Raw genomic sequence first — 22,518 nt, forward strand, 5'->3', positions numbered from 1 at the left:
ATACTAGTTACTATTTGATCATCATTTAATCTTCTAACACAGTTCTTTGCAACCGATACTAAAAACCATGTTTTAGCACTTCACTACGAGTAATTAAATAAGCATATTTAGCCATTTATTATATATAAATGAAACTTTACATATAATTCTTAATGATATAGTTTACACTAAAAAGAATTAAGATGTTAGTCGATAACGACACACAACTGAATTTGGGTTCAACTATATATATTCTCTATAGTCGAATGAAGGTAAGACGAATGTAAGTTAATCGAATACGAGATAGTTGAATCTTTCTTAAGTCCTCAAAGACCTATGAAGGTCTTGAGTGTGTTAGAATGAGCCAAAGTTTTGTGGAACTTGACAGTTTGACATATTACATGTATTCCATGCTTATTGCGCCACTAAGTGGTGTGACTATTTGCACCGAGACACTTTACTAAGAGGATGCCCACGTGGATAAAAGAAACATGAAATGCCGCAAAGGAGGGGAGGTCAGGCAAACGTCGGGTGCCATACTCCTAGCAACGAGGAGAAGCACACATTACCCACAAGTACAATCGAGCAAGGCTATATTTCGTAGACCACAATGTTTTGGCCAGCAGGATGGATGTTTACGTCTAAATATCGCACTTGTACATTTCATTTAACACATACAATCAATAAAATTATTTTCGTAGTTTATGCATAAACCGTTCCACTTTGCTTTTCATCTACATATTTTTTTTAGTTTAGAAGTTCACAAAAACATCCAACTCCATACGTATGCTTTGTTTGGATGCTGAAAGGAAAGAATGTTTAAGTAATGAAAGTGAGTGGTAAGAGAGTGGAAAGTAAGATGATTTTTTGATTGTTTGGTATGAGTGAAAGTGAAAATAAAGTGAAAGGAAAGAATGATGTGTTTTTTATTGAATGTCACAAATACCCTTATATATAATATATAAAAGAATGATGTCAGCAAGGATAAAATAGGAACAACAAAAAATTTGTAGCTTTCATCCTACTTTCTGTCCATTATAGAGGGGAAAGTTTTTGTGTGGGCCCCACACCCAATTTGTTCTTTCCCTGCTACTATTCTTTGGATCCAAAGGAGGGAAAGGATATTGAAATTCGTGCTTTCTTTCCTTGATGTATCTTTCCTTATGCCTTGCAGTAGATCCAAACAATACCTTAGGGGCAGAACTTCACGTGAGCCGAGAATAGATCCGACATCACTAAAAAATTGAACTTTTTTTACTACAATCCGAAATGACATTGTTTTGGGGTAATTAAAAATAAATTGAATAAACCCTTTCTCACAATCACGCGTTCTCTTTTTCAATCTTTTCACAATCAGATATCGGCTAATTTTTCTTTATTTTCCATCCTCCTCATTAGCATGGCAACAAAACCGCCCTGCCCCGAATTTAACCAGGGAAAGCCGATTTATCTGGGTGCGGGAGAGGGTGTGGGGGAAATTTATGTTTTTAGTACAGGGGCGGGGGATGCTTATACCCGCCCGCACCCAGTTTAATATATTAAATTTTATAATCTTATTTCCATAAGCATCAACCTATTTTAATATATTATTACTCTTTAGAAACATATTTATTATAATTATTTTGCTCTTTTGAAAAAAGTTTATTAGATCTTTAATTATTTATATAATTATTGTTTTTTGTTGCTATGAAAAAAATAAAAAAAAATTCATTTTTTAAATATTTTATAAAAAATAGAGTTTTACCCGTCCCCATAAGCAAAAGTTCACTTTTTAGGTTCATTCAATAAACGATGTATGTGGTCTATATAGACCACATACATCATTTATTGAATGAATCTAAAAAGTTAACTTTTGCTTATAATAGTGACCGGAGGGAGTACTTATTATAATGACTTAAATGTGGTCAATCCACTTTCTTAACATGTGTGCATTTTTTTTTGTTTCTTACATTTGAGACCGGAGTGGGAGTACTGGTTACACCCATAAATGACAAAAACACCCTTAAATAAAATTTAATTCCCAATTTCACCCAAAACCTTTGGAATTGTTCTCTCTTCTTCCAACAGAAAATCCTTTTCTTCATTGTTATCTCTTCTTTCCAAAAGCAGTTTTTCTCACCACATTTAACAGCAAGATTGCAAGATTTCAAAGCAATTTTGAAACAAGCAAGGTTAGAAAATTGGGTTCTTGATTCATTTATGGGTTTCTTCTCTCATTTCAATTCATGATTTTGATTGTTTACCATTGCTGTGTGTTTCTGCGTTTTCCAATTTCTACATCGTTGGTTTTGTGAGTGCAGAGGCAAACTTGAACTAATTTCACGTGGAACACGTCAATTCAGATTTTGGAAATTAGTTCAAGTTTATTTCGTTGGTTTTGGTGTTGTTCTGCGATGGCAGTAGGTGCTGGCATGCCTTGTTATTTTAGAGGCTTATTTCGAACAGTAGCTTTTTTTTCTAATATTATGTTATGTGGCTGTTTGGGAAACAGGCGCTTTATAGTTTTATAGAGGGAGCTGATGTTGAAGCAAAGGTATGCTAGGTAGTGTTTAAATGTCTCAGTAGTGCCTTAACTGTCATGGTAATTGCTGGCCTTTTCACTCTCAGTATATAGGATTAGCAGTGGTGGCGGCTCGCTTTTTGTATTTTCGGTGTTCCGCCTATATACGGCATGGGTACTGATTTTAGTACAACTTGTCGAGTATAAATTTTGCCGATTAAAAAAAAAAAAAGTGAACAATTCAGATTGCTAGTTTATACACCCTCCGGTCACTATTATAAGCAAAAATCAACATTTTAGATTCATTCATTTAATGATGCACATGGTCTTTATTATAGACCACATACATCAATAAATGAATGAACTTAAAATGTAGTTTTTTGCTTATATTAGTGACCGGAGGGTGTATGAAGAGTGCGACAATGAATAGTTTTTAGAAAATTTATAAAGGAAGGGCAATTTTGGTATTAAGGTAAGGAAAATGTTAAGTCAATTCTTACTCTGTTGTGTTTTTATATTTCAGCCGTGCGATGAATCCAACGCCAGGAAAAAAACAAACAAATCCTTGAAAATTACGTACCAAAACTTACCACTCTACCAATACCATCTAGTCCAATTCAATTCATGATTGGGCAAATACTTCATCTTTTCTTTACCCTGTCTATGAAACAACTCCAAAGGTTGAACCAACACTCTTCATAGTACGTTCCCCTTTCTTCAATTCCAACAACAATCATCTAAATTTTTCATTCAATTTTCATTGCAGATTAGAAAATGTCTGTTGCAAGAAAATTGATTAAATGTGTTATCCTTGATTTGGATGGCACGTTGCTCAACACAGATGGCATAGTTTGCAACGTTTTGAAGGTTTCGTTAGGAAAGTATGGAAAAGAATGGGATGGAAGAGAAACCCTTAAAATTGTTGGGAAAACACCGCTTGAAGCTGCTTCTGCTGTTGTTGAAGATTATGGACTTCCTTGCTCCCCAATTGAATTTGTTTCCGAGCTTTCGCCGCAATTCTCCGATCAGTAATTACTATTTCTTAACTCTTATATTACTTTCTTACTCCTTATTTTAAATGTTGACTTGTGTCCTATGAAGCACAGACTGACACGTTCGATAATATTTGAGAAAATGATATAATTCAATGTAATTATATGTTTCGGTATTCAATACACATCGAGGAGTGTCTGTGTATTGCTTGTGTCATTCTTGTAAAACAAAAACTAGTGTTATAAAAATGCACTCTTGGAGTTTGTTTTGTAAATATTATGCTGCTAATATCTTAGGGGCCTAGGGTCACACTAGATTCACCATTGCAAGATTTACTTAAGAGAAAAAATGTGAGGAATTATTATCATAGTCATTGATTAAAAAAACAGATGTTCAAATTTAAATAACTTCATAGTCTGTCATTGTTTTCGTAGGATGATATTCCATTACCTTGTTTTCTAATTTTTGAGTTGGTTAGCTCTTGTGATCTTAGTTGAATAGGCTATTCGTTGGGGCATTTCAGGGCTGTATGCACTGTGCATAAATGATTTTTATGTTTTATTTGATTAGAGGATACTTCCTTTTTAGACGTATAACTCTGGGGGGTTGATGTTGTATGGGTTTGCCAGACCAATATTGTTGTAAACAACGTACTTAACTTTTTGTTCATTACTCCGATTGCAATAAATTGTTATTTCTAAATAACATCGCTGAATGCTGATTCAAAGTTTGTAACAGTTATACACTTATACATCAGAATATGATTACAATCTGAATTGTTGATTTTTTTAAGTACTGGCTATAAATGCTCACTTTTTCGTATAAAGTGAATCCATCATTTTATAGCAACCATATCCAATCCTCTTTTCCTTGGGAAATTCATTAACAGATATGTAGCCTACATCTAGAAAATTTGTCCCGAGTCAATTAGTTCATGATCCGATATGATCTTTGTTCAATTGGAAACCTTTGTGTATCATATGTTTTGTATTGTATATGCAATTTGTTTTATAAAGCTCCTGTAAACGCAGTTACTTGGTTGGTCAATCCAATTGAACTTGTACTTCAAAGTTATGAAGGAATTTTTCTCAGAAGTTTTAGCTTGATTCTCATGTTAGGTGGTGCAATATTAAAGCACTTCCTGGTGCCAATCGGTTGATTAAACATTTGAAGAGCAATGGAGTTCCAATGGCCTTGGCATCAAACTCTCCAAGGGAAAGCATCGATGCCAAAATATCCTTTCATGATGGTATTGATTTATTTCAGAAACCTTACGCTTCTTGGACTCCTTTTTTGCATTGTTTGTGATAATGAAAGTATGAGCTATTTTCTTAATTTATATTCTTTTTCTATGCAGGATGGAAAGATTCTTTCTCTGTCATAATTGGGGGAGACGAAGTTCGAACAGGAAAACCTTCCCCTGACATGTGAGATGCAAAATACATTTTGTTTATCCTTGATTATTGAGGGTTACTTGTCTACTATACAAGTAATATAATTTTCTTCTGAAAAATTGTGATTTATGGCGTCAGATTCTTTGAAGCTGCTAGGAGGTTAAGGATTGAGCCTTCCAGCTGTCTTGTCATCGAAGACTCTCTGTGAGTGTCCTTCTATTCTAACTCTGATTTATGTGCCGGCTTCAAGTCTTCTTTGATGGTTAAACCTTCTCTTGAAAATTTAATCCTATCGTTACACTTCAAAAAGAAAGTTCTTTAAAATTGTTGAATTTTCCCTTAATTATATTTGTAATATGGGATAGGGTCAAATGGCACTAGATTATTAAAGTCAGCTTTTAAGACCAAATCACGCTTGCTTATTTGTGCTTAATCTGGTGGCTTACAGGGTAGCTTATTTTTGTTGAATTGGCATAGGGGTACCAAGAAAGAGATAGTGAGAGACTCTGAAGGAGAGACATAGTAGGTCACATGCTATTTGATTAAATTGGTTATAGCCTTTAGATTAAAGAAAATGGAGGGATAGGATTTGGTGTCAGAAAATTTGAAACCTGATGTCAATTGATCCCATCCTTGTAATTATTACACAGACATCTTTTCTTTCTTTTGCCTCTTCATATAAAAAAGAAAATATTCTAAATATTATTGGACAACCGTTAAACATCCTACACCCCCTCCAGTGATTCTGTCTGGACTTTTTTAGCGATCCCATTTAAGTTTATAATTTGATGTTCAGCTATGAAATAAATCTAATGGCTGAGGACTGTTGTTATGTTGATAGCTTGGGCAGACAGAACTTACTCATTTTTAACTTGTAAGGATGATGGCTTGTTTTTGAGGAAGGAAACATATTAAATTGCATCTTTTGTATTTGATGAGTGCTTATTCAGGTGCAGTTTATGTGTGATTGATTAACAGAGAAAGCGGGTGTTTTGGGTGAATTGAGACTTGTAATTGAAGTTTAAGAGAATCCATATAATACTTTTTTAATGAAAATCTTTCATAACCTATTTATTGTATGTGTGCTCAGGTTGAATGCTCTCTGTTATTATGATTTAAACTTCTTTTTGTGACGTCTTCATGGTTTCCAATTAATTTAGGTCTTGTCCAGTTACAACTATCTGCAAAAGAACTGTTCTTCTGTATCCTATGAGTCTACCCTTTGATACTTCAAACATGGTTTATGGAATTTGATTAAATTTTTTACTTAATTTAAAAGGATTTCTCTAGCACTCTCAAGTTGTGCATATCTTCTTATAATTGGACAGACAAAATAGTCTCTGTTCAATCCGTATTACTTTTTGGCTGAATCCTCCCCTTTTGTTATGGTCTGCACTCAACAGTGATTTCTATGTTGAAAATATGTTAGACTGCATATTTGCCACATTTTTTTCTAAAAAATATCTACTTGGCTACTTCAGACCCGGTGTTACTGCAGGTAAGGCTGCTGAGATGGAAGTGGTTGCTGTACCATCACTCCCGAAACAGTCTCATCTCTTTACTGCAGCAGATGAGGTGATAAATTCCCTACTTGATTTGCAACTTGAAAAGTGGGGTCTACCACCATTTGCAGATTGTAAATCCTAAATACCTTGAGATAACACTTTGTGTCTCTGCATTTCCTTTATTGGTATGTACGGTATTTACATTTGAACTAGCATTATGATTTATTGCAGGGGTGGAGAGAACTTTGCCTGTAGATCCTTGGTATATTGGTGGTCCTGTCATCAAGGGATTTGGTCGTGGCTCGAAAGTTCTCGGGATTCCTACAGGTTTGTTTTCAGTTTTCACTTATTTCTTGTGCTGGTATGAAGCTGAAACGTAGAGAGAAGCAAAATATGGGTAATTCATAATGATGCCCTGAGGTTATCCCAATTCTATTTAGTGGTTGCTTGTTTTATAAGCTTGAGATCCTGATTTTGGAATTTTCCCCCAAATATATGAGAATTATGCAATCTTAAACAGTTTTAGGTCTATTTATATACTAAGGCTCGGTGCACTATTTTTTCAGCTAATTTGTCAACAAAGGACTATTCAGATCTCCTTGCAGAGCATCCTGCAGGAGTTTATTTTGGTTGGGCTGGATTATCAGGAAGAGGTATTTTTAAAATGGTGATGAGCATTGGTTGGAATCCATATTTCAACAACAAAGAAAAGACTATAGTAAGTTGTTTATTTTAAACCTCTGGCTATAACTATTTTACCTCAGAATTTTCATATAATCTATATTTATTTTTCTCTCTGTAGGAACCATGGTTGCTTCATGAATTCACTGAGGATTTCTATGGGGAAGAACTGAAGCTGGTTATAGTTGGTTACATACGTCCTGAGGTATGGCTGCAGCCTACATTATTTCTAAATCATGCCTGTCATGTTCTTCATCTTTTGAGTTTCTCTAAAATTGGGCACTCTGCATAGCAGGTCAATTTTCCAACCCTTGAAAGCTTGATTGCTAAGATTCATGAAGACCGTAGAGTTGCGGAGAGCGCTCTTGAGCTTCCTATGTATTCAAGTCATAAGGATGATTCATATTTGAGAAGCTCATAGTACTGATTTTATTAGGTTCTTTCAAAGAAACCTCAGCATTTGTACTAGTGCCAAAAACAGCTTTGTTGTATTATTCCCTGTGGTTCTTAATCACCACGCACCATAACACAATTTGATGTGTAACATGCATAGATAGTAATGAAAAAGGCCATTATTTCACTTTTAATATCTGACTGCCTGCTGGCAATTCGGACCCTTTCTATCATAAAATGGTAATGTTATGTTATAGAATCCAAATCCTTCATTATTCTGTCGTTTTGGTTTTCATATTAAACTTTATGATTTTCATCTGTTTTTAGCAGAATTTTGTTTCTTTAATATGACATGATTTTTTTGGACCGAATATGACATGAAGTTATTGATTAAATAATGTTATTTGCACACCTAAATTGATACATCTTGAGTATTTTTATTTCATGAAATTATTATAATTGTTTTTTTAACAATGATAAAATAAATTCTGTAAATCAATCATACTCCACACACACTTCATTGATTAATCCCCTGAGTAATGGTATGCATTGTCAATCTAAAAGAGTTGCAATCAATCGTAATGTGCAAAATGAATATAATTAGCAATATGAATTCATTAGTAATGATTGGACATTTTATTTGCTATTCGCCTCCTAAAACGAATAAATGTACTCACACGATAGTTCAAAATATAGCGAATTTTATATTTAAAATGTCTTCAACTTATGTTCAACTCATGTATGCGTATTACTATATAATTATATATGTTTAAGAAATGTCAAAAAAATGTTAAAATTATGTTCTATAAGAACCAAAAGTGAAACAATTTTATTTTTTTTTTAAGATGAAAACATTCATTTTTATTTGTAAAGATTAAAATCAAACGAAAAACTTATTTATTTCACACTTTTTATCAATTGAATAAAAAGTCCTATGAGATTTATTTAAAATGGTCAGAGAAGTCGATTTTCCAGCTGAGAGAGGAACACTGAGTTTTGGCGCTTACAGTTGAAGTCCAGTTTCCAGCTGCAACATTGCGAGTTGGAGGAGGAGGAGGAGGAGGAGCATCATCAGTAATAACAATGGGAGAAGAAGAAGTAGAAGAGTTAGTTGAATCCCAACCCGACGCATCTATCCCCAACGAAGTGGAAGAGTATTCCTGGCCCGTGCTTCGTTTCGATGTCTCTCCTCACAGAACCTACCATTTCCATCAACAGTTCACTTCTCCCACTAACCCTAACAATTTCCTCAAAGCTGTTAAATGGTCACCCGATGGCTCCTCTTTCCTCACCTCTTCCGACGATAACACTCTCCGCCTCTTCACTCTGTATGTATACCTTCTTCACCATCTATCTTTTAATTTTAACTATTCCATGTAACATTCAATTAATTCACTTTGCTTTGCGATCTTCAGACCGGGCGCTGATAGTGACATTCCTCTTAATACTTCTGACGACCAAGGCAAGTTCCCTTTCTCACCGCAAATAAGACACTGTTTGAATAAGCATTTTAATTAAGTGCTTACATCATAAATGATTATCATATAAGTCATAAGTGCTTAGGGCTCTGTTTGGATAAACAACTTAATTTGCATGCTTATCCTGATCAGTGCTTATGTATAAGCTATTTCTCTAACAAAAATAAAATAATGCAAAACTGTTTTCATATAAGCTATAAACTATTTTCAAAAGCTATCTTAGAGAGCTTATGGAAATAAGCTGAAAATAGCTTATTGACTTTTCTTAAACTTTATTCATAAGTTCTTCCAAATAGTCTAACAGGTGCTTATGTCATTAGATCTAAATTTAATTAACTCAAGTAATTGTGCTAGCTTGCATTATTGCGTTGGCTTGCTGTGAATAGGGTACTGTTTGAAAAACATCTTAATTAAGTGCTTATAACTTAAATGTTTATCTTACAAGTCATAAGTGCTTATTATAAGCTATTTCTATAACAAAAGATAAATTAAAGTTAAGCCGTTTCCATATAATTTATGAGTTGTTTTCATAAGCGGTGTTCAACTATTTATGCATAAGCTGTTTCCATAAGCTCTTCCAATGAGTATCAAGAGTATTTATGTCAGTAGATAAGCTCAAATTAGCAAATCCATACAGGCCCTAAGTCTTTACATTCGAGTGATTGCATTTGCTTGCATTATTAGTTCCTATTTTTATTATTGTTGTTGTTAATTGGCTGCAGATTCTTATGCTGCAAGTTTAGTCATGAGTGAAGGAGAGTCTATACATGATTTCTGTTGGTATCCTTACATGTCTGCCTCAGGTCTTTCTTTTATCCCACAATAGTATTTGTATCTTTTTCTTTGTTTGATGGAGGAGAGAGGCTTATTGTATTGTATTCTTTGATGAATGTTTCAGATCCGGTGACCAATGTTTTTGCGACTACTACTCGCGACCATCCCATACATCTATGGGATGCTACATCAGGCCAGGTATTTCTTTATTATGCCTTTCCGGTTATGTGCTTAAATTATTTGACTTATCGATAACTGGAAATTCCAAATAATCAATATCAGTATTGCCTGGAAAGATTTTAAAAAGCGTTAAAGTCTGAAATTCAATATTTTCTATCCCAAAAATGAAAGTAGGAGTATCATTTTGAGGTGTTAGATTTATATCTGGTGGAGTACTGATGTTATTATTAGCAGCTTTGTAGTCACATTTTGGTTTCAGTATTGCTAGTGTTTTCTGACCTTTGAATTACGATGAAACTTGCAGTTACGCTGCACATATCGGGCATATGATGCTATGGATGAAATTACTGCTGCTTTTTCTGTTGCTTTTAATCCTTCTGGAACAAAGTAAGCAACTTGTTTCTTTTCACGGACCAGAAGTTGGCATATTCTATATACATATTACATAGTGCAGTATTTCTTTGATAACATTTCCTTCATGCTCACAAATCCCAAGTGTTTCCTCCTTCAAGCATTCATAAAATTTCTTTTGAACACCTAAATAGTTGAATATACTATCATCCCTCGAGCTGTTGTGTTCAAACTGCTATTGGCAAGTAAATAGACATTTCTTTGGTTAGCTGACATTGTTAAGGTTTTGGAAGATATGTCAAAGGACAACCTTGAGATTCCTGTCTGTGATTGTCCGAGTTGATATCTGATTCTTGTTTTTCATAATGTGGTATTATTTTTGGTTTACTTTGATTGGATTGATGACTGTATCAACTTAAATTGCGAAAGTCGCTAACAGTTGATGAAGAACCTTAAGATCTTGCATTTTCTTGCAGGATATTTGCCGGATACAACAAATGTATTAGGATGTTTGATTTACATCGCCCTGGTAGAGATTTTAAATTGCATTCAACAGTAAAAGATAAAAAAGAAGGCCAAACAGGTAGTTTTCTGATAGGTCTACTAAATTGTTATTATAATGGCTATAAAAAAATGGCAGAAAATTCTGTAACACAAACAGACTCAAATAATTCAGTCTATATTAATGCAGGTATTATATCTGCATTGGCTTTTTCTCCATCTCATACTGGGATGCTAGCTTTGGGTTCTTATAGCCAAACTACTGCTATTTATACGGAAGATAACATGGAGCTTTTGTATGTTTTGCATGGTCAAGAAGGCGGAGTTACACATGTAAGTCTGGTTACTTGTTATTTGTACAAGATTGATTCTCATTATAAAACCTAGCACAGACTAAAATTTTCCCTTCTTCAGGTCCAGTTTTCCAGAGATGGTAATTATTTATATACCGGAGGTCGGAAGGTAAAACTTTCACATTTCCTTTTCTTGATCTAGAATACAGACAGCTCTATACATCACACTCTTATTATTGTTTACTTCAAGTTCAACCATAATATTAATATCTTTGATGTTCCCCTTCTATTTTTCATGGTTGTATTGTAACAGAGTTTTGCATCATATATGATTTTAAACAATCTCTATCATTCAAATTTCTTATAGGACCCTTATATACTGTGCTGGGATGTGCGCAAAGCTGTTGATTGTGTCTACAAGTACCATTCTCTCGCCTCATTTGACTCTGGTTTTTTGTCTAAATTTTTTATGTGAATCTAAGTAAAGTATGAAGTCTTCTTTAATATACAAAACTAACTCAAAATTATATTTCAAGATAAAGACAAAAGTACTACCTACTCTACAGTAATGCCATGAAAATAAAGGATTGGGTTCCCTTACGGTAGCCACTACTTAGTAGAGTATATGGATGTAAAGCTCAATTCCCATATTAATCACTGACTGCTGATGTGCGTGTCAAAGTCATTCTAAAGATCCATGTTTTTGCAAGTTTAAGTTGATGTTTGCTATGATATGGTTTTGTACAATAATTCTATTGTTATGAAACCTTACTGGCTCCAACTATGTTAATTCACTTGAGTTATATATTTCTGCAAGGTATATACTCTTTATTCCATAAGTTAGCTGCGTTGATTGCATGTGTGTGCGTTGTTATTAGGTTGTACAGATCTGCGGAAAACACCAATCAGCGAATACTGTTTGATATTGACCCTTCTGGGCAGCATCTTGGTACAGGCGGCCAGGTATCTCTTTCCTTAATTTTTATTGTCTAGCAATGCCAATGATGCTCAATCAATATTCATTTTATGTTTCTAAACCGTTGTGTTTGCAATTTTGGTTTCAGGATGGTTCAGTGCATATATACGATCTTCAAACTGGGCAGTGGGTGTCAAGTTTCGAGGCTGCACAAGGTACTGAAGTTCTTCACTCTTTGCAATGCCTGTGGTTATATTTTATCTCAATCTTGGCTTTAATATGAAATATTTTGAATGTCACCCTTATCTGATCTATATTAGTTTCTTAAAGTATTCTGTTTCATTTAGAACATCTCCAATATATTTATTCTATGTATATTTCCTTAATACTTATTTTTACTCCATTTTCCATTCTTCCACTACTGCTCAAGTCAAACTATCTAAATTTTCATAGTGCTGCACTCATATCTGTAAATCCATCTCAATTGCCTATCCATTTGGGTTTCTTTCAACTTAGCTTGTTCCACCATTTTGATAATCTCCTCAGTTTGACAGTCTTCAGCATGCCTCTACTCTAGTTCACATTCCGAATTCCAGTTTTCTAACTTAATATGCTTGTGTTACGAACATTGTAGTGATACATGCATCAAACTGGCCAACCTTATGGCAGTAAAATGAATTTTCTGTTAAATGAGATGGTCACGGACACAGTACTTGTGCACAATCTGATGTTCTGTGCTTAGCCCATTTATGCTAATTCTATGGACCGTTTCCTGTTATTTGCGAATGTGCATCCTACATCATTTTCCCTCTTCCTCTATATTTTAGATCATCTGCTAAACGTAAGTCTCACCTAATGTAAAGAGGCAAGATTTGGGCACATTTATCTTTATTTACTATTTACTCTTTTACATATTGGACAGACATTGAAAGAGGGTAGTGTGAGACCTTTTTCTCATGAAGTTTCTCTCCTTTTGAAACTAATTTTTCCCATATTCTATAATGAGTTATTGATTGTAGATTTTGTGTACATATTTTCCAATTTCGTAACTATAACTGGCTTTCTTTTGTTCTGTTTGTTGTTCAGATACGGTTAACAGCTTCTCTTTCCATCCATTTCTGCCCCATGCTGTGTCATCCTCAGGCAATCGTAGATTTGTAATACCAGATGAGAACGATGGAGATTTGTGTTTGAGTGGTATTTGATCTTGAAACATATGTATTTCTTTTTTGGGGGGTTTTCTGCAGTTTTAGTGTTTATGTTCAACATTAGCATGATATCACACTGGTTTAACAGCCGTAACCTAATTTCATGTTATCTTTAAACAACATATAGATTTCAGGAAGTTCTGAAAAGCATTATATGCTGTGGTATTTGTAGGACATGTTTTACTAGAATTTATTGATAAAACTGGTTGTGTTTAATGTAGGTCGTGAAAATTGTGTCTCAGTTTGGAGTTTCTGTTATGATTCAAAGATGGAGGACTTCAAAGACGATGACAGTTTCAATAATCAGTCTGGAAGTGGATCCTTTGACTAAAACTCCTTAATGTTTTTGCGGTCACCTTGTACGAGTCCCGGCAAAACAATGATTTTTAAATGTAGGCAATGATCAAAACGGGTCATTTCCTAATTGTTCATTGTTTGACAATTAGCTGATCTAAGTTTTGAATGTATAATTTATACTTGTAAATTGCTAACTACGTAGAGAGAGGACTGTGAAGTTAAGCTTGTCATTTTGTTGGAATGCATGCAATCAACATTATGTGCATTCATGTAGTCAGTTGGTGGTTGTTGATCAAGATCAGACAGTGCAGAAAACATTCTAATTTTGATTTTTTTAATATAAAATACCAAGCTTAAACTTGTATAGTTCGATTTTGATCAAACAGCTATATGACATAATTGTATAAATGATCCAAATCTAAGTTTTGATCCTCACTTGAGGAGTAAAATTCTCTATTATTTAATACAGCAAAGAGCACTGATGGACATGGCTATAGGGAAAAACATGGCAGGGAATTTGAAACTTTATCCTGAGAAAGTTTTTGACATACAGTTTGATCTATTTTTCCCTTATCGCCAAATGAGTTTTTTTTTTTGACCATGAGGTTGCCGGTGATAGAGGTTTATTTTTATTATTTTGTTAAATCAACAAGGAGCAAGTGTCAAATGTATAGAGAAAATAAGAATCCAAGTGTCTATCTCAACCATATGAACGTTGAAGACTATAAACTTGCACCTAAAGATAATGATGTCGATTGTCATCAATTTTAAATGGTTAAAATGGTTGTGAATCCATCTGATCACATAAGGCACTTCTCCACCTTAGCAATTGGAGAATGATTACTTGATCATAAATGAATTCGTTACTGCCTTTAGATTGTGAACAATTTTCTTCTTACAACACAAGGGTACTTTCTCAAGTCTCAAATATATGCAAAAAAAATGTAGTTTTGATGATCGAAAATAAAAGTACTTAATTTTTATTTTATTTTATGATATAAATTCAAATTTTTTTTTTTTTGTGTGTAAAGAGGTGAACTTTGCACGTACCGCAAAAACTAATCTCTAAGACTAGATTTGTGTGTAAAGAGGTGAACTTTGCACGTACCGCAAAAACTAATCTCTAAGACTGGATTTGAATCAAGGACATTAATAAAGGTAGAAGAGACTCGTGTTATCTCATCTAAGTGCTCTTGGCTATCATTTCAAAAATATTCTTCAACAAATATTTTTTTTAGAAGGCATTCTTCAACAAATATTAGAATTTAAGAAAGTTATATCGTATTAGCAAATCTTTCTTATTAGTGTCAGTTAACTTTTAATATTTATTGTAGATATTAACTTTTAAAAGATATAATTATGTACTCATACTCTACATGTTTTTTTTTTGTCATATTTTATATTACTAATAATTATCGATCTTTTTTTTTTTTTTTAAGGAATTATCGATCTTATTGATGAAGCTCAAATGTAAAGACCGTCTTATACTTTCTTTAAATATTTCGTGTTACATACGTTACGCGACTATCCAACACGTCAATCGAGTTTTCTATTCGCGTTAAGTAACCCTCCACCAAATGAAACCTATATATACACATTTTTCCTTCTTTACTTTACAGTTTACAATTACATATCTTCCAATTTCATCATATATACTCTTTGATCGTTCACCTCTTCGATAATAGTAACTTCATCATCAGTTCAATATCATGAGTCAATTAAACAACAATCAGCAACAAGCCCCATCAGTATCATATCCACCACCTGGTGAGGCCTATTCTACACCTCAATATGTAACTGCCCCAACACCTATGGGTTATCCTTTCAAGCATGACTCTGAAGGGTACCCCCAACAAAGGATTCCAGACCAAACCACTAGCAGGGGTGATGGTTTTCGGAGAATGTATTGTGTAAATTTTCATAGTAGAGAGATTCCTTATTTAGGCAGTTGGTATTGTCACGTGGATATAAGATATCAAGTCTATACGTAAGAATAAAATGGACAGATTATTTTGTATGTAGATTGATGACCACATCTCACATGTCAATGGATATGAGATATCAAGTCTATACTTGTGTATAAATATTATGAGTAAAATTTATACTAGATTCACACACCATAAGAATGGTACATAACATGTTCTAAAGATATTATAAGTTATTCTCGTAATGATAATGATGTATAACACTCGACCTTAAACCACTATGATTCATATATGTGGACTTATGTGTTTTATCGTTATTTAAATGTTGTCTGTAACATGGTAACTATAAAGTAGGTTAATAAATACTTGACAAATCATGCTAAGGACATGAGTGACCTAAAATTGATTTGCCCCTTCTGCATAACATGAGAAATATCATTTAGGCTTCTTGATATATTTTGGATTCAAATAAAAGCAAATATATGATTTTGAAATTGTTTCAAAAAGAATCTATTAAATAAAATCAAATAAATGGTTTTGAAGTTGTTTCAAGATATATATTTTATTTAAAAATATGTAAGAGGTGCGCATAAACGAGTCTATAAATAAAACTCGCATGATGTTGAATATCATGTCATTTTTCAAAAACCCTAACCGAAAAGAAACCATAGTTTATCTGAAGCTTTGATTGACTCTGCTAACATTGATCACTCGAGAAGGTATATTCATGTGGACGAGTAGAGACATTCTTATCACTCGTGTGGACGAGTAGAGACATTCTTATCACTGATTCATGACAGATTGATATTGATGGACGAGTAGAGACATTCTTATCACTGATTCATGACAGATTGTTATTGATACAAGAAATATAACAATTGTCATCAACTGAACAACACCTATTGCAACCGTTCTCTTCAATTATAGTCATTCATTATCTCTTACAATTTATTTTTCTCTCTGAAAATAAACATTTAAGGATGGTATTGACAAAAACAATAGTTAATGTTCTTCAAACTTTGAACATGACAAGTAAATAAAAATGTTTTTTTTTTCCTTTGTTTTGTAAACACAAAAATTTAAAAATACTCCACAAAGAGAGCACTATTTATCGTGCAAATAGACCAACATTAAATTAGTTTAAATGATATAAAAAATTGATAAGCAAGTGGTCACGGTTCAATTCATCAATTTTACGTACGGAAAATTCATTTGAAAAGGAAGAAACTACACTATATGTCCTTCGGATTCTAAAAAATAGATTAGCCTTAATTGCAGTTTTGGTTTTCCTATTTTTACCATTTTGTAGAAATGGTCCCCCTATTTTAAAATTCGACAGTTTTGGTCCCTCCATCATTTTTTGGGTCTAGTAGCCTAATGATCAGAGCTCACACATTTAAATATGGAGAAGTGGGGTGTCCATGGTTCAAACCCCGACCCCTGCAAAAGTTATGCAATGTCCGGTGTCCCTCCATCATATTTTTGAACTATAAAAATGTGATGTGATAAATTTTAAATATTGTAGAATATGATCTGAAGATGTAAAAAGATCAACATTGATAAAATTGCAACAAAATTCGTTTAAAAACTTCATTTAAAACATATCATATCACATTTAAAATAGGCACAACAAATTAAGTCAAAAGATTAATATTGTTCAATTTTAAAATAGGAGAAAGAGAGGGATGCAATTAAGTCAAAAGATTAATATTGTTAAACGTTGGTGCAAACTTAGTTATTAGTACATGGTAGCCCAACAAATTCATTGTGCAAATAAGAGCAAACTTAGTTACAATGATGAATGCGTAATAATCGTTAGGCACAATTAGTGAGAATGTGTAGCAATTAAGAGCAACAAAAATTGAGACGTAAAACATTGTTTGATTGTCTTGCTATATCATCCCCAAGTTTAGTGGCCATCAGAGTACTAGAACGGCATGTCTTTCTTTATTAAGAAACTATACTTATTCTATGTAATTACATTTATTTTGTTGAGTGTGCATGTCAAGTGAATCCGGCATACAAAATTTGACCAAATCCTTTGCATATTGTCAACATCAATTCCACATTTAATTTGCTTGGCGAAAAGGAACCTGCTTGTTTGTTTCTTCGCAGGATTCAAATAGCATTAATTTAGAAAACAAAAATACCCTCACACTGTATTAGTGCAAAACCAACAGAAAACAGGACAGCCGTCAGCCGCCTACTTGGAAATCTCCGTCAAACCACGAAGACTTGTGGGCCCCACTTCCGTATTTCTTGGCCCACCTTCCACCGTCAATGAAGTCATCCCACACGTTTTTGCCCCAACCAAGTAAACCAACAGTAGTTTTGTCAAACCTTTGGCTTTCAAAGAAATATAACATAGATTTATCATAAAAAATAAAAGAAAATGCTAACCAATGTTTTATGACCACTTTCTAATATTATTAAAAGAAATGCTAACAATACTAACTTTTCAATATATTATATAACACTTATTCTTTTATTGGATGAAATCATTGTATATGTTTAATTTTCAAAATGTAGACCCATAGTGATTTAAACCAATAATAAAGTGAGTATTAAAGAGAATCTTTAAAAGAAAGTGTTGTTAATATTACTCTATTTTTTTTTAAATGTGTTCATCACAAATTTTAACTTAACTGATAGAATATCAAAATTGTTAAGCCGAGTTTTCATTTACGTGTGTAAGTTTTTAACCATAGCTAATGTCATTTCGTCATCTGTCAAAATAAAAATAAAAGGTTAAATTACACCAGAGTTCTTTAAATTTGAGATTTGTAACATATTAGTCTTTTAAATTATTTTGGTCATACATAAGTGCTTTAAGATTAAAATGTAGGTACTTGTAAATTAAAATATTAAATTTTGTTAATAAATAATTTTTTAATTAAAATTTAAAAGAGTGCCAAAAAAATTCATTAGCAGCCAAGACACAAAAATGAAAGTAACCAACATAGGGATTCCTTTGTTGTGATCTAATGCAGCAACAGTCCACGATACGCACACGTCTACATACACAGAACGTGTTCCAGAAGTAACCGACATTGCCGACCAAGCTCCACGTCACCATCCACTTGCATATTCATCTTCTCCCATACTGCCACGTGTCCCCTTGTAACGGCTAGTTTTTTGATTCTCTCTCCACTCCCAATTTTAACCGCCATTTTGGAGTATGATTTTTGTTTGGAAGGTTCCCGTAATTTCGTCATTCCTCACGCGGTTTTGTGCTGTCTCCACTTTCTACAACTTTTTTCACTTAATTAAAATTTTAATTCTCATTACTAACCATAGTTGAACATGTTATTTTCTAATGCTCGTTTAATAACGCATTCAATTTTCATAAAATCCGAAAAATTCATAATCAATTTTTTCCTGAGTCATAAAATAGGAATTTAATGTTTTTTACCATACATTTCTATGATAATTCTATTCAACACGTCTGCGTTGGAGCACCAAATATTCTTTCAACCATGATTTAAATCTCGATTTGACACGTTGTAAATGTCTAACTCCTTTCCCTAAACTTAACCTCATTTATTTAGAATTTTGTTTTTAGTTTATACAAAAAAATTATATTTTTTAATTTTTGTAAAAAATTTCATCAACATTACGTTATTCTTAAAAATGGTACAAAAAAAAGTTGTAAGTACTAAAAAGTGTAATTTTTTTACGGATTAAATGAAATTCTGAATATTTATAAGGTCTATTTATTTGATTAACTTATAATTTAATATTCTAATTTTACCTTGTAAATAAAGAAAAATAAATTTTGTACAAAAAAAAAAGTTAACTCATTTAAATTAACAACTTAAATGACCTATTTAAAACTTAAAAAATTTAAAGGATTAATAATCTGATAATTTTGTTGAACATAATGAGCCAAAAAGATATTTTATTTAACTTGAAAAAGTTATGAATATATATTATGTAGTATTATTATTTTCATCCTTGTAGGCTTTTTTAAAAAAGTTTTATTGATTTTAAAGTGAAGGGATTTTAATCCTTAAACTTTTCAATTTAAAATTTCATTGATTTTAATGTGCAGGGATTTTAGTCCTTAAACTTTTGAAATTAAAATTTCATTGATTTTAAAGTGGAGGGACTTTTTTCATTAAACTTTTGAAATTAAAATTTCATTGATTTTAAAGTAGAGGGAGTTAAAAACTTAAAAAAATTAAATCAAAATTTCAAAACTTAATTGAGTGGGTTTTCCATTTCTATATAAATGACCTCAGATTCCCCCCATTCGAGCCTCAATCAAATATCGAGTCTTATTTTAAATCCTCTCATTTAACTATCGCCTTCAATCACAAATAGTAACCATTCTTAGGTTCATTTTCCGATCTCCTTCTTCCCTGTTTTTCTGTCTCCAATTTTCCCATCATAATCTAATCTCTGTTTAATCTTTTCATTATTTTCATAATCTCTGTTTATTTAATAAATAAGTTAATTAAACTATAAAGCTTTCATTTCAATTGCGTCGATGATGTTAAGAAGAACGGTTTCAGATATGACGCTAGGGTTTGATACTTATAGTTATGGTCGTGCTCTTGGAAGAAAAAGGGTTGTTGTTTCAAACAACGATGAACCTTCTGAATCCAATCCTGTAACGGTTCCATTGAAGAGAATGTGCAGTGGAAGATTCAATTCCATTTCTGAAAAATCTCGCCTTGAAGCCCTTCCTCAAGATCTCCTTGTAAGTTTTGCAATCAATTTTACAGTTTAATTCACCATTTTTCATTTCAGATTCTCCATTTAATTTTGCTGAATTTTTTTAAATTTTTTTATTTAATTTTTTTGCAGGTTAGGGTTTTGTGTGGTGTTGATCATGATGATTTGGAACATCTTTTTAGTGTCTCTACAACGATTAAAGAAGCAGTAAGTGATTTTATATATAAATATAAATCAATTTAATAAAAAAATCATTTTTGATTCAATTTGTGTTTTTTTCCCCTTTCCATTTTTGATTCAATTTGTGTTTTTTTTTTTTTTCAATTGATTTGATTGTGCTAGTTTTGTAACTATTTTTGGGGGCTTTGATTTTGCAGGGTGAAATTGCTAAGCAGATGCATTTTGAGTTCAGTACTCCAAAGAAAAGCAGTGTTGCTGTTAGATCACCATTTGATATTGAAAATGGGTTTGATGATGAAATTGAAGCTCCAAATGCACCGATGATGTCGAAGAAATCGAAGACAAGGTTGAGTGCTAAGAAACTTGCTGGTATCTCAGTTTCATTGTTTGGTTAATTTGAGCAAAAAATCAAGGTGGAGAAGCAGCAATTCATGGTGGAATAGTTGGTGTTATTTCTCTTGTTGAGTAAATAGATTACTCCTGTTATTCTTGTATATTGAACTATACATTAGAAGGGCTTTTTAGAGGATCAAGATCTTCAAATCATTCGTTGAAGATTGATTTTGCTTGGTTGTAATCTTTCCTGTACATCTATAGGCAGATAGAATGGGACAGAGAGTCTAGTGATTTTGTTTGGAGGGATATCATAGGCCCTTCTAGTCTTGATAAATTTGAGTATGTACAGATAGAAATTGCATACTCTCTTTATGCTTCTATAATAAAATGATGATTAATGTTTCACCTTTTATGATTAAATTTGTTCCTTGATGTTATTATTGTTATGTTTTCTTTCATTTCAAATCTTTGTATTAGATTCATTTTCCTTTGGTGGTGGTCCTTGAAATATACACAGAATGTTCATAACTCTGGTGAACTTTTTCTATTTTTGATTTGTTAAATTGTCATTGGTAGCTAATGCCTATAGTGCCCCACAGTGGAAATAAACAATCTGATACATCATCATCAATCATGGTCCACAGAAATTCGATGGAAACTTAGATTGTGATACTTGACTTAGTTTGAATGAACATCTTTTGACTTGAAGACTGTAAAGTTATTTTTAGTTTAGTACTGGAGGTTAATACAAATCTATATACTAGTATTATTCTTTAGCCATATATACGGGCCATTGGAAAACTCAAATTTATGCATGGTTAATTCATGTGTTGTCTAACTTTGTCATAAATATAAGCTTTCTTCAAAGGATAATTATCTTCTAAGAACAAAGCTGAAGATACCAGTTTTCTTTTCCCCTCTAGATGCTTTCCATTTCATCCCATTTGAAGACTACACACTATTTTTATCATGTAGTTTTCATCAATTGATGCTACAAAACAAATGGAACCATGAATTCAAAATTCATATTGCATAAATGTGTAACAATAATTGGTTCAATCTATGTCTTCGGAACTTTTTATTGCCTTGGTTTTTGACAACCATGAAACCAGAATGACACCCATTTTTATAGGCTGAAATTAACCAATTTATTATTAATTGACCGCTTGACAAGACATGGAAATTAGTTTAAGATATTTGATGTCAACGGTGATTTTCAGTCTTTCAGACAACATTGTTTTCAATGCATAAACTGAGTTGAAACCAGCTTATATAGACTCAAAACTTTGCTTCTGTCCATTGAAACTAGCTTGAAATTGGTACTGCCACAATTCTATAGGATATTTGATAATATATCATCTACTTAACATAAGAACATCAATAGTGCTGTTGCTTTACAAAGTACAAAGACTATTCCTTAAAAAAAAAAAAAAAAAAGGTACAAACACTATTGTGGGTATACTAATAATCATGTTTCCAACTAAAGAACTTTTCAAAATTTTAGTGCACATTCACAAATAATAATACTTCTTGATCATGAGTAATTACCTGATTTATGATTATTGATTATAAAATATGAATCTTCATGTTTTTTCTCCCTTACTTTAATTCATTCCTTTTACATGTCAACCTATAGCTATTCTATATGGACAATTAGTTTCTATTAATTAGGGAATACGCTGATACCACCCAAGGAAACCATGATGTATAACTTCAACAAAAGAATAATGGAACAAATGAAATAATTTCAGCTAACTAAATACTTACCTAAAATTTTGGTAATCATATTACTTGCCAGTTGCCATGTGTCATTTGGCTCATTATGATTATCCCAAGTATATCTATCTAGATGTACAAACTTAATCAATCACTAAACTTCTAAAGGTAGTAGACAACTAGACATCAAATCTAGATTCAAAGAAAAATGGATTTGGAAGATACTAGTAGTAGTTAATTT

General features: G+C 32.6%; 3 protein-coding genes across 7 annotated transcripts; all 3 read left to right on the forward strand.

Moving 5' to 3' along the window:
- The first annotated feature begins 1,994 nt into the window (after positions 1 to 1,994).
- FMN/FHY (riboflavin kinase/FMN hydrolase) lies at positions 1,995 to 7,639 on the forward strand. 4 transcript variants are annotated; one of them, XM_085704256.1, is made up of 10 exons: positions 1,995 to 2,150; positions 3,246 to 3,507; positions 4,591 to 4,721; positions 4,830 to 4,899; positions 5,005 to 5,070; positions 6,348 to 6,502; positions 6,603 to 6,698; positions 6,938 to 7,089; positions 7,174 to 7,257; positions 7,345 to 7,639. In XM_085704256.1, exons 2-10 carry the CDS (start codon positions 3,254 to 3,256, stop codon positions 7,471 to 7,473), a joined length of 1,137 nt encoding a protein of 378 aa, XP_085560382.1. In that variant the 5' UTR covers positions 1,995 to 2,150; positions 3,246 to 3,253; the 3' UTR covers positions 7,474 to 7,639. The 4 variants fall into 4 exon arrangements, with proteins under 4 accessions (XP_085560382.1, XP_085560384.1, XP_085560381.1 ...); XM_085704258.1 differs by having other exon boundaries at positions 7,348 to 7,639; XM_085704255.1 differs by lacking the exon at positions 1,995 to 2,150 and adding an exon at positions 3,089 to 3,159.
- Positions 7,640 to 8,436: 797 nt separating this feature from the next.
- On the forward strand, positions 8,437 to 13,892 carry LOC146932450 (Transducin/WD40 repeat-like superfamily protein). Of its 2 annotated transcripts, none has more exons than XM_085704259.1 (13): positions 8,437 to 8,773; positions 8,861 to 8,907; positions 9,646 to 9,726; positions 9,822 to 9,895; positions 10,182 to 10,264; positions 10,705 to 10,811; positions 10,905 to 11,062; positions 11,144 to 11,191; positions 11,390 to 11,442; positions 11,901 to 11,985; positions 12,087 to 12,153; positions 13,025 to 13,135; positions 13,368 to 13,892. In XM_085704259.1, the coding sequence occupies exons 1-13, from the start codon at positions 8,529 to 8,531 to the stop codon at positions 13,475 to 13,477; spliced, it is 1,269 nt and encodes a 422-aa protein (XP_085560385.1). In that variant the 5' UTR covers positions 8,437 to 8,528; the 3' UTR covers positions 13,478 to 13,892. The 2 variants fall into 2 exon arrangements, with proteins under 2 accessions (XP_085560385.1, XP_085560386.1); XM_085704260.1 differs by having other exon boundaries at positions 10,920 to 11,062.
- A 5,737-nt stretch (positions 13,893 to 19,629) lies between these two features.
- Positions 19,630 to 20,981, forward strand: LOC146932451 (F-box protein At1g61340-like). The gene is made up of 3 exons (XM_085704146.1): positions 19,630 to 20,070; positions 20,178 to 20,252; positions 20,423 to 20,981. Exons 1-3 carry the CDS (start codon positions 19,858 to 19,860, stop codon positions 20,618 to 20,620), a joined length of 486 nt encoding a protein of 161 aa, XP_085560272.1. The 5' UTR covers positions 19,630 to 19,857; the 3' UTR covers positions 20,621 to 20,981.
- Positions 20,982 to 22,518: the final 1,537 nt, after the last annotated feature.

Source organism: Medicago sativa, chromosome 4 (genome assembly GCF_051527215.1).
Source record: "Medicago sativa cultivar Bolivia chromosome 4, Bolivia_mono, whole genome shotgun sequence".
Taxonomy (NCBI): Eukaryota; Viridiplantae; Streptophyta; class Magnoliopsida; order Fabales; family Fabaceae; genus Medicago; species Medicago sativa.

What these genes read in the sequence shown, in the direction of transcription:
- LOC146932450 (XM_085704259.1), top strand. Translation starts at nt 8,529, where the DNA reads ATGGGAGAAGAAGAAGTAGAAGAGTTAGTTGAATCCCAACCCGACGCA. An exon ending in GGGATGCTACATCAGGCCAG is followed by an intron (nt 9,896 to 10,181) that starts GTATTTCTTTAT and finishes TGAAACTTGCAG; the next exon opens with TTACGCTGCACATATCGGGC. An exon ending in AAGAAGGCGGAGTTACACAT is followed by an intron (nt 11,063 to 11,143) that starts GTAAGTCTGGTT and finishes TCCCTTCTTCAG; the next exon opens with GTCCAGTTTTCCAGAGATGG.
- LOC146932451 (XM_085704146.1), top strand. Translation starts at nt 19,858, where the DNA reads ATGATGTTAAGAAGAACGGTTTCAGATATGACGCTAGGGTTTGATACT. An exon ending in CCCTTCCTCAAGATCTCCTT is followed by an intron (nt 20,071 to 20,177) that starts GTAAGTTTTGCA and finishes ATTTTTTTGCAG; the next exon opens with GTTAGGGTTTTGTGTGGTGT. An exon ending in CTACAACGATTAAAGAAGCA is followed by an intron (nt 20,253 to 20,422) that starts GTAAGTGATTTT and finishes TTGATTTTGCAG; the next exon opens with GGTGAAATTGCTAAGCAGAT.
- FMN/FHY (XM_085704256.1), top strand. Translation starts at nt 3,254, where the DNA reads ATGTCTGTTGCAAGAAAATTGATTAAATGTGTTATCCTTGATTTGGAT. An exon ending in AGTTCTCGGGATTCCTACAG is followed by an intron (nt 6,699 to 6,937) that starts GTTTGTTTTCAG and finishes CTATTTTTTCAG; the next exon opens with CTAATTTGTCAACAAAGGAC. An exon ending in ACAACAAAGAAAAGACTATA is followed by an intron (nt 7,090 to 7,173) that starts GTAAGTTGTTTA and finishes TTCTCTCTGTAG; the next exon opens with GAACCATGGTTGCTTCATGA.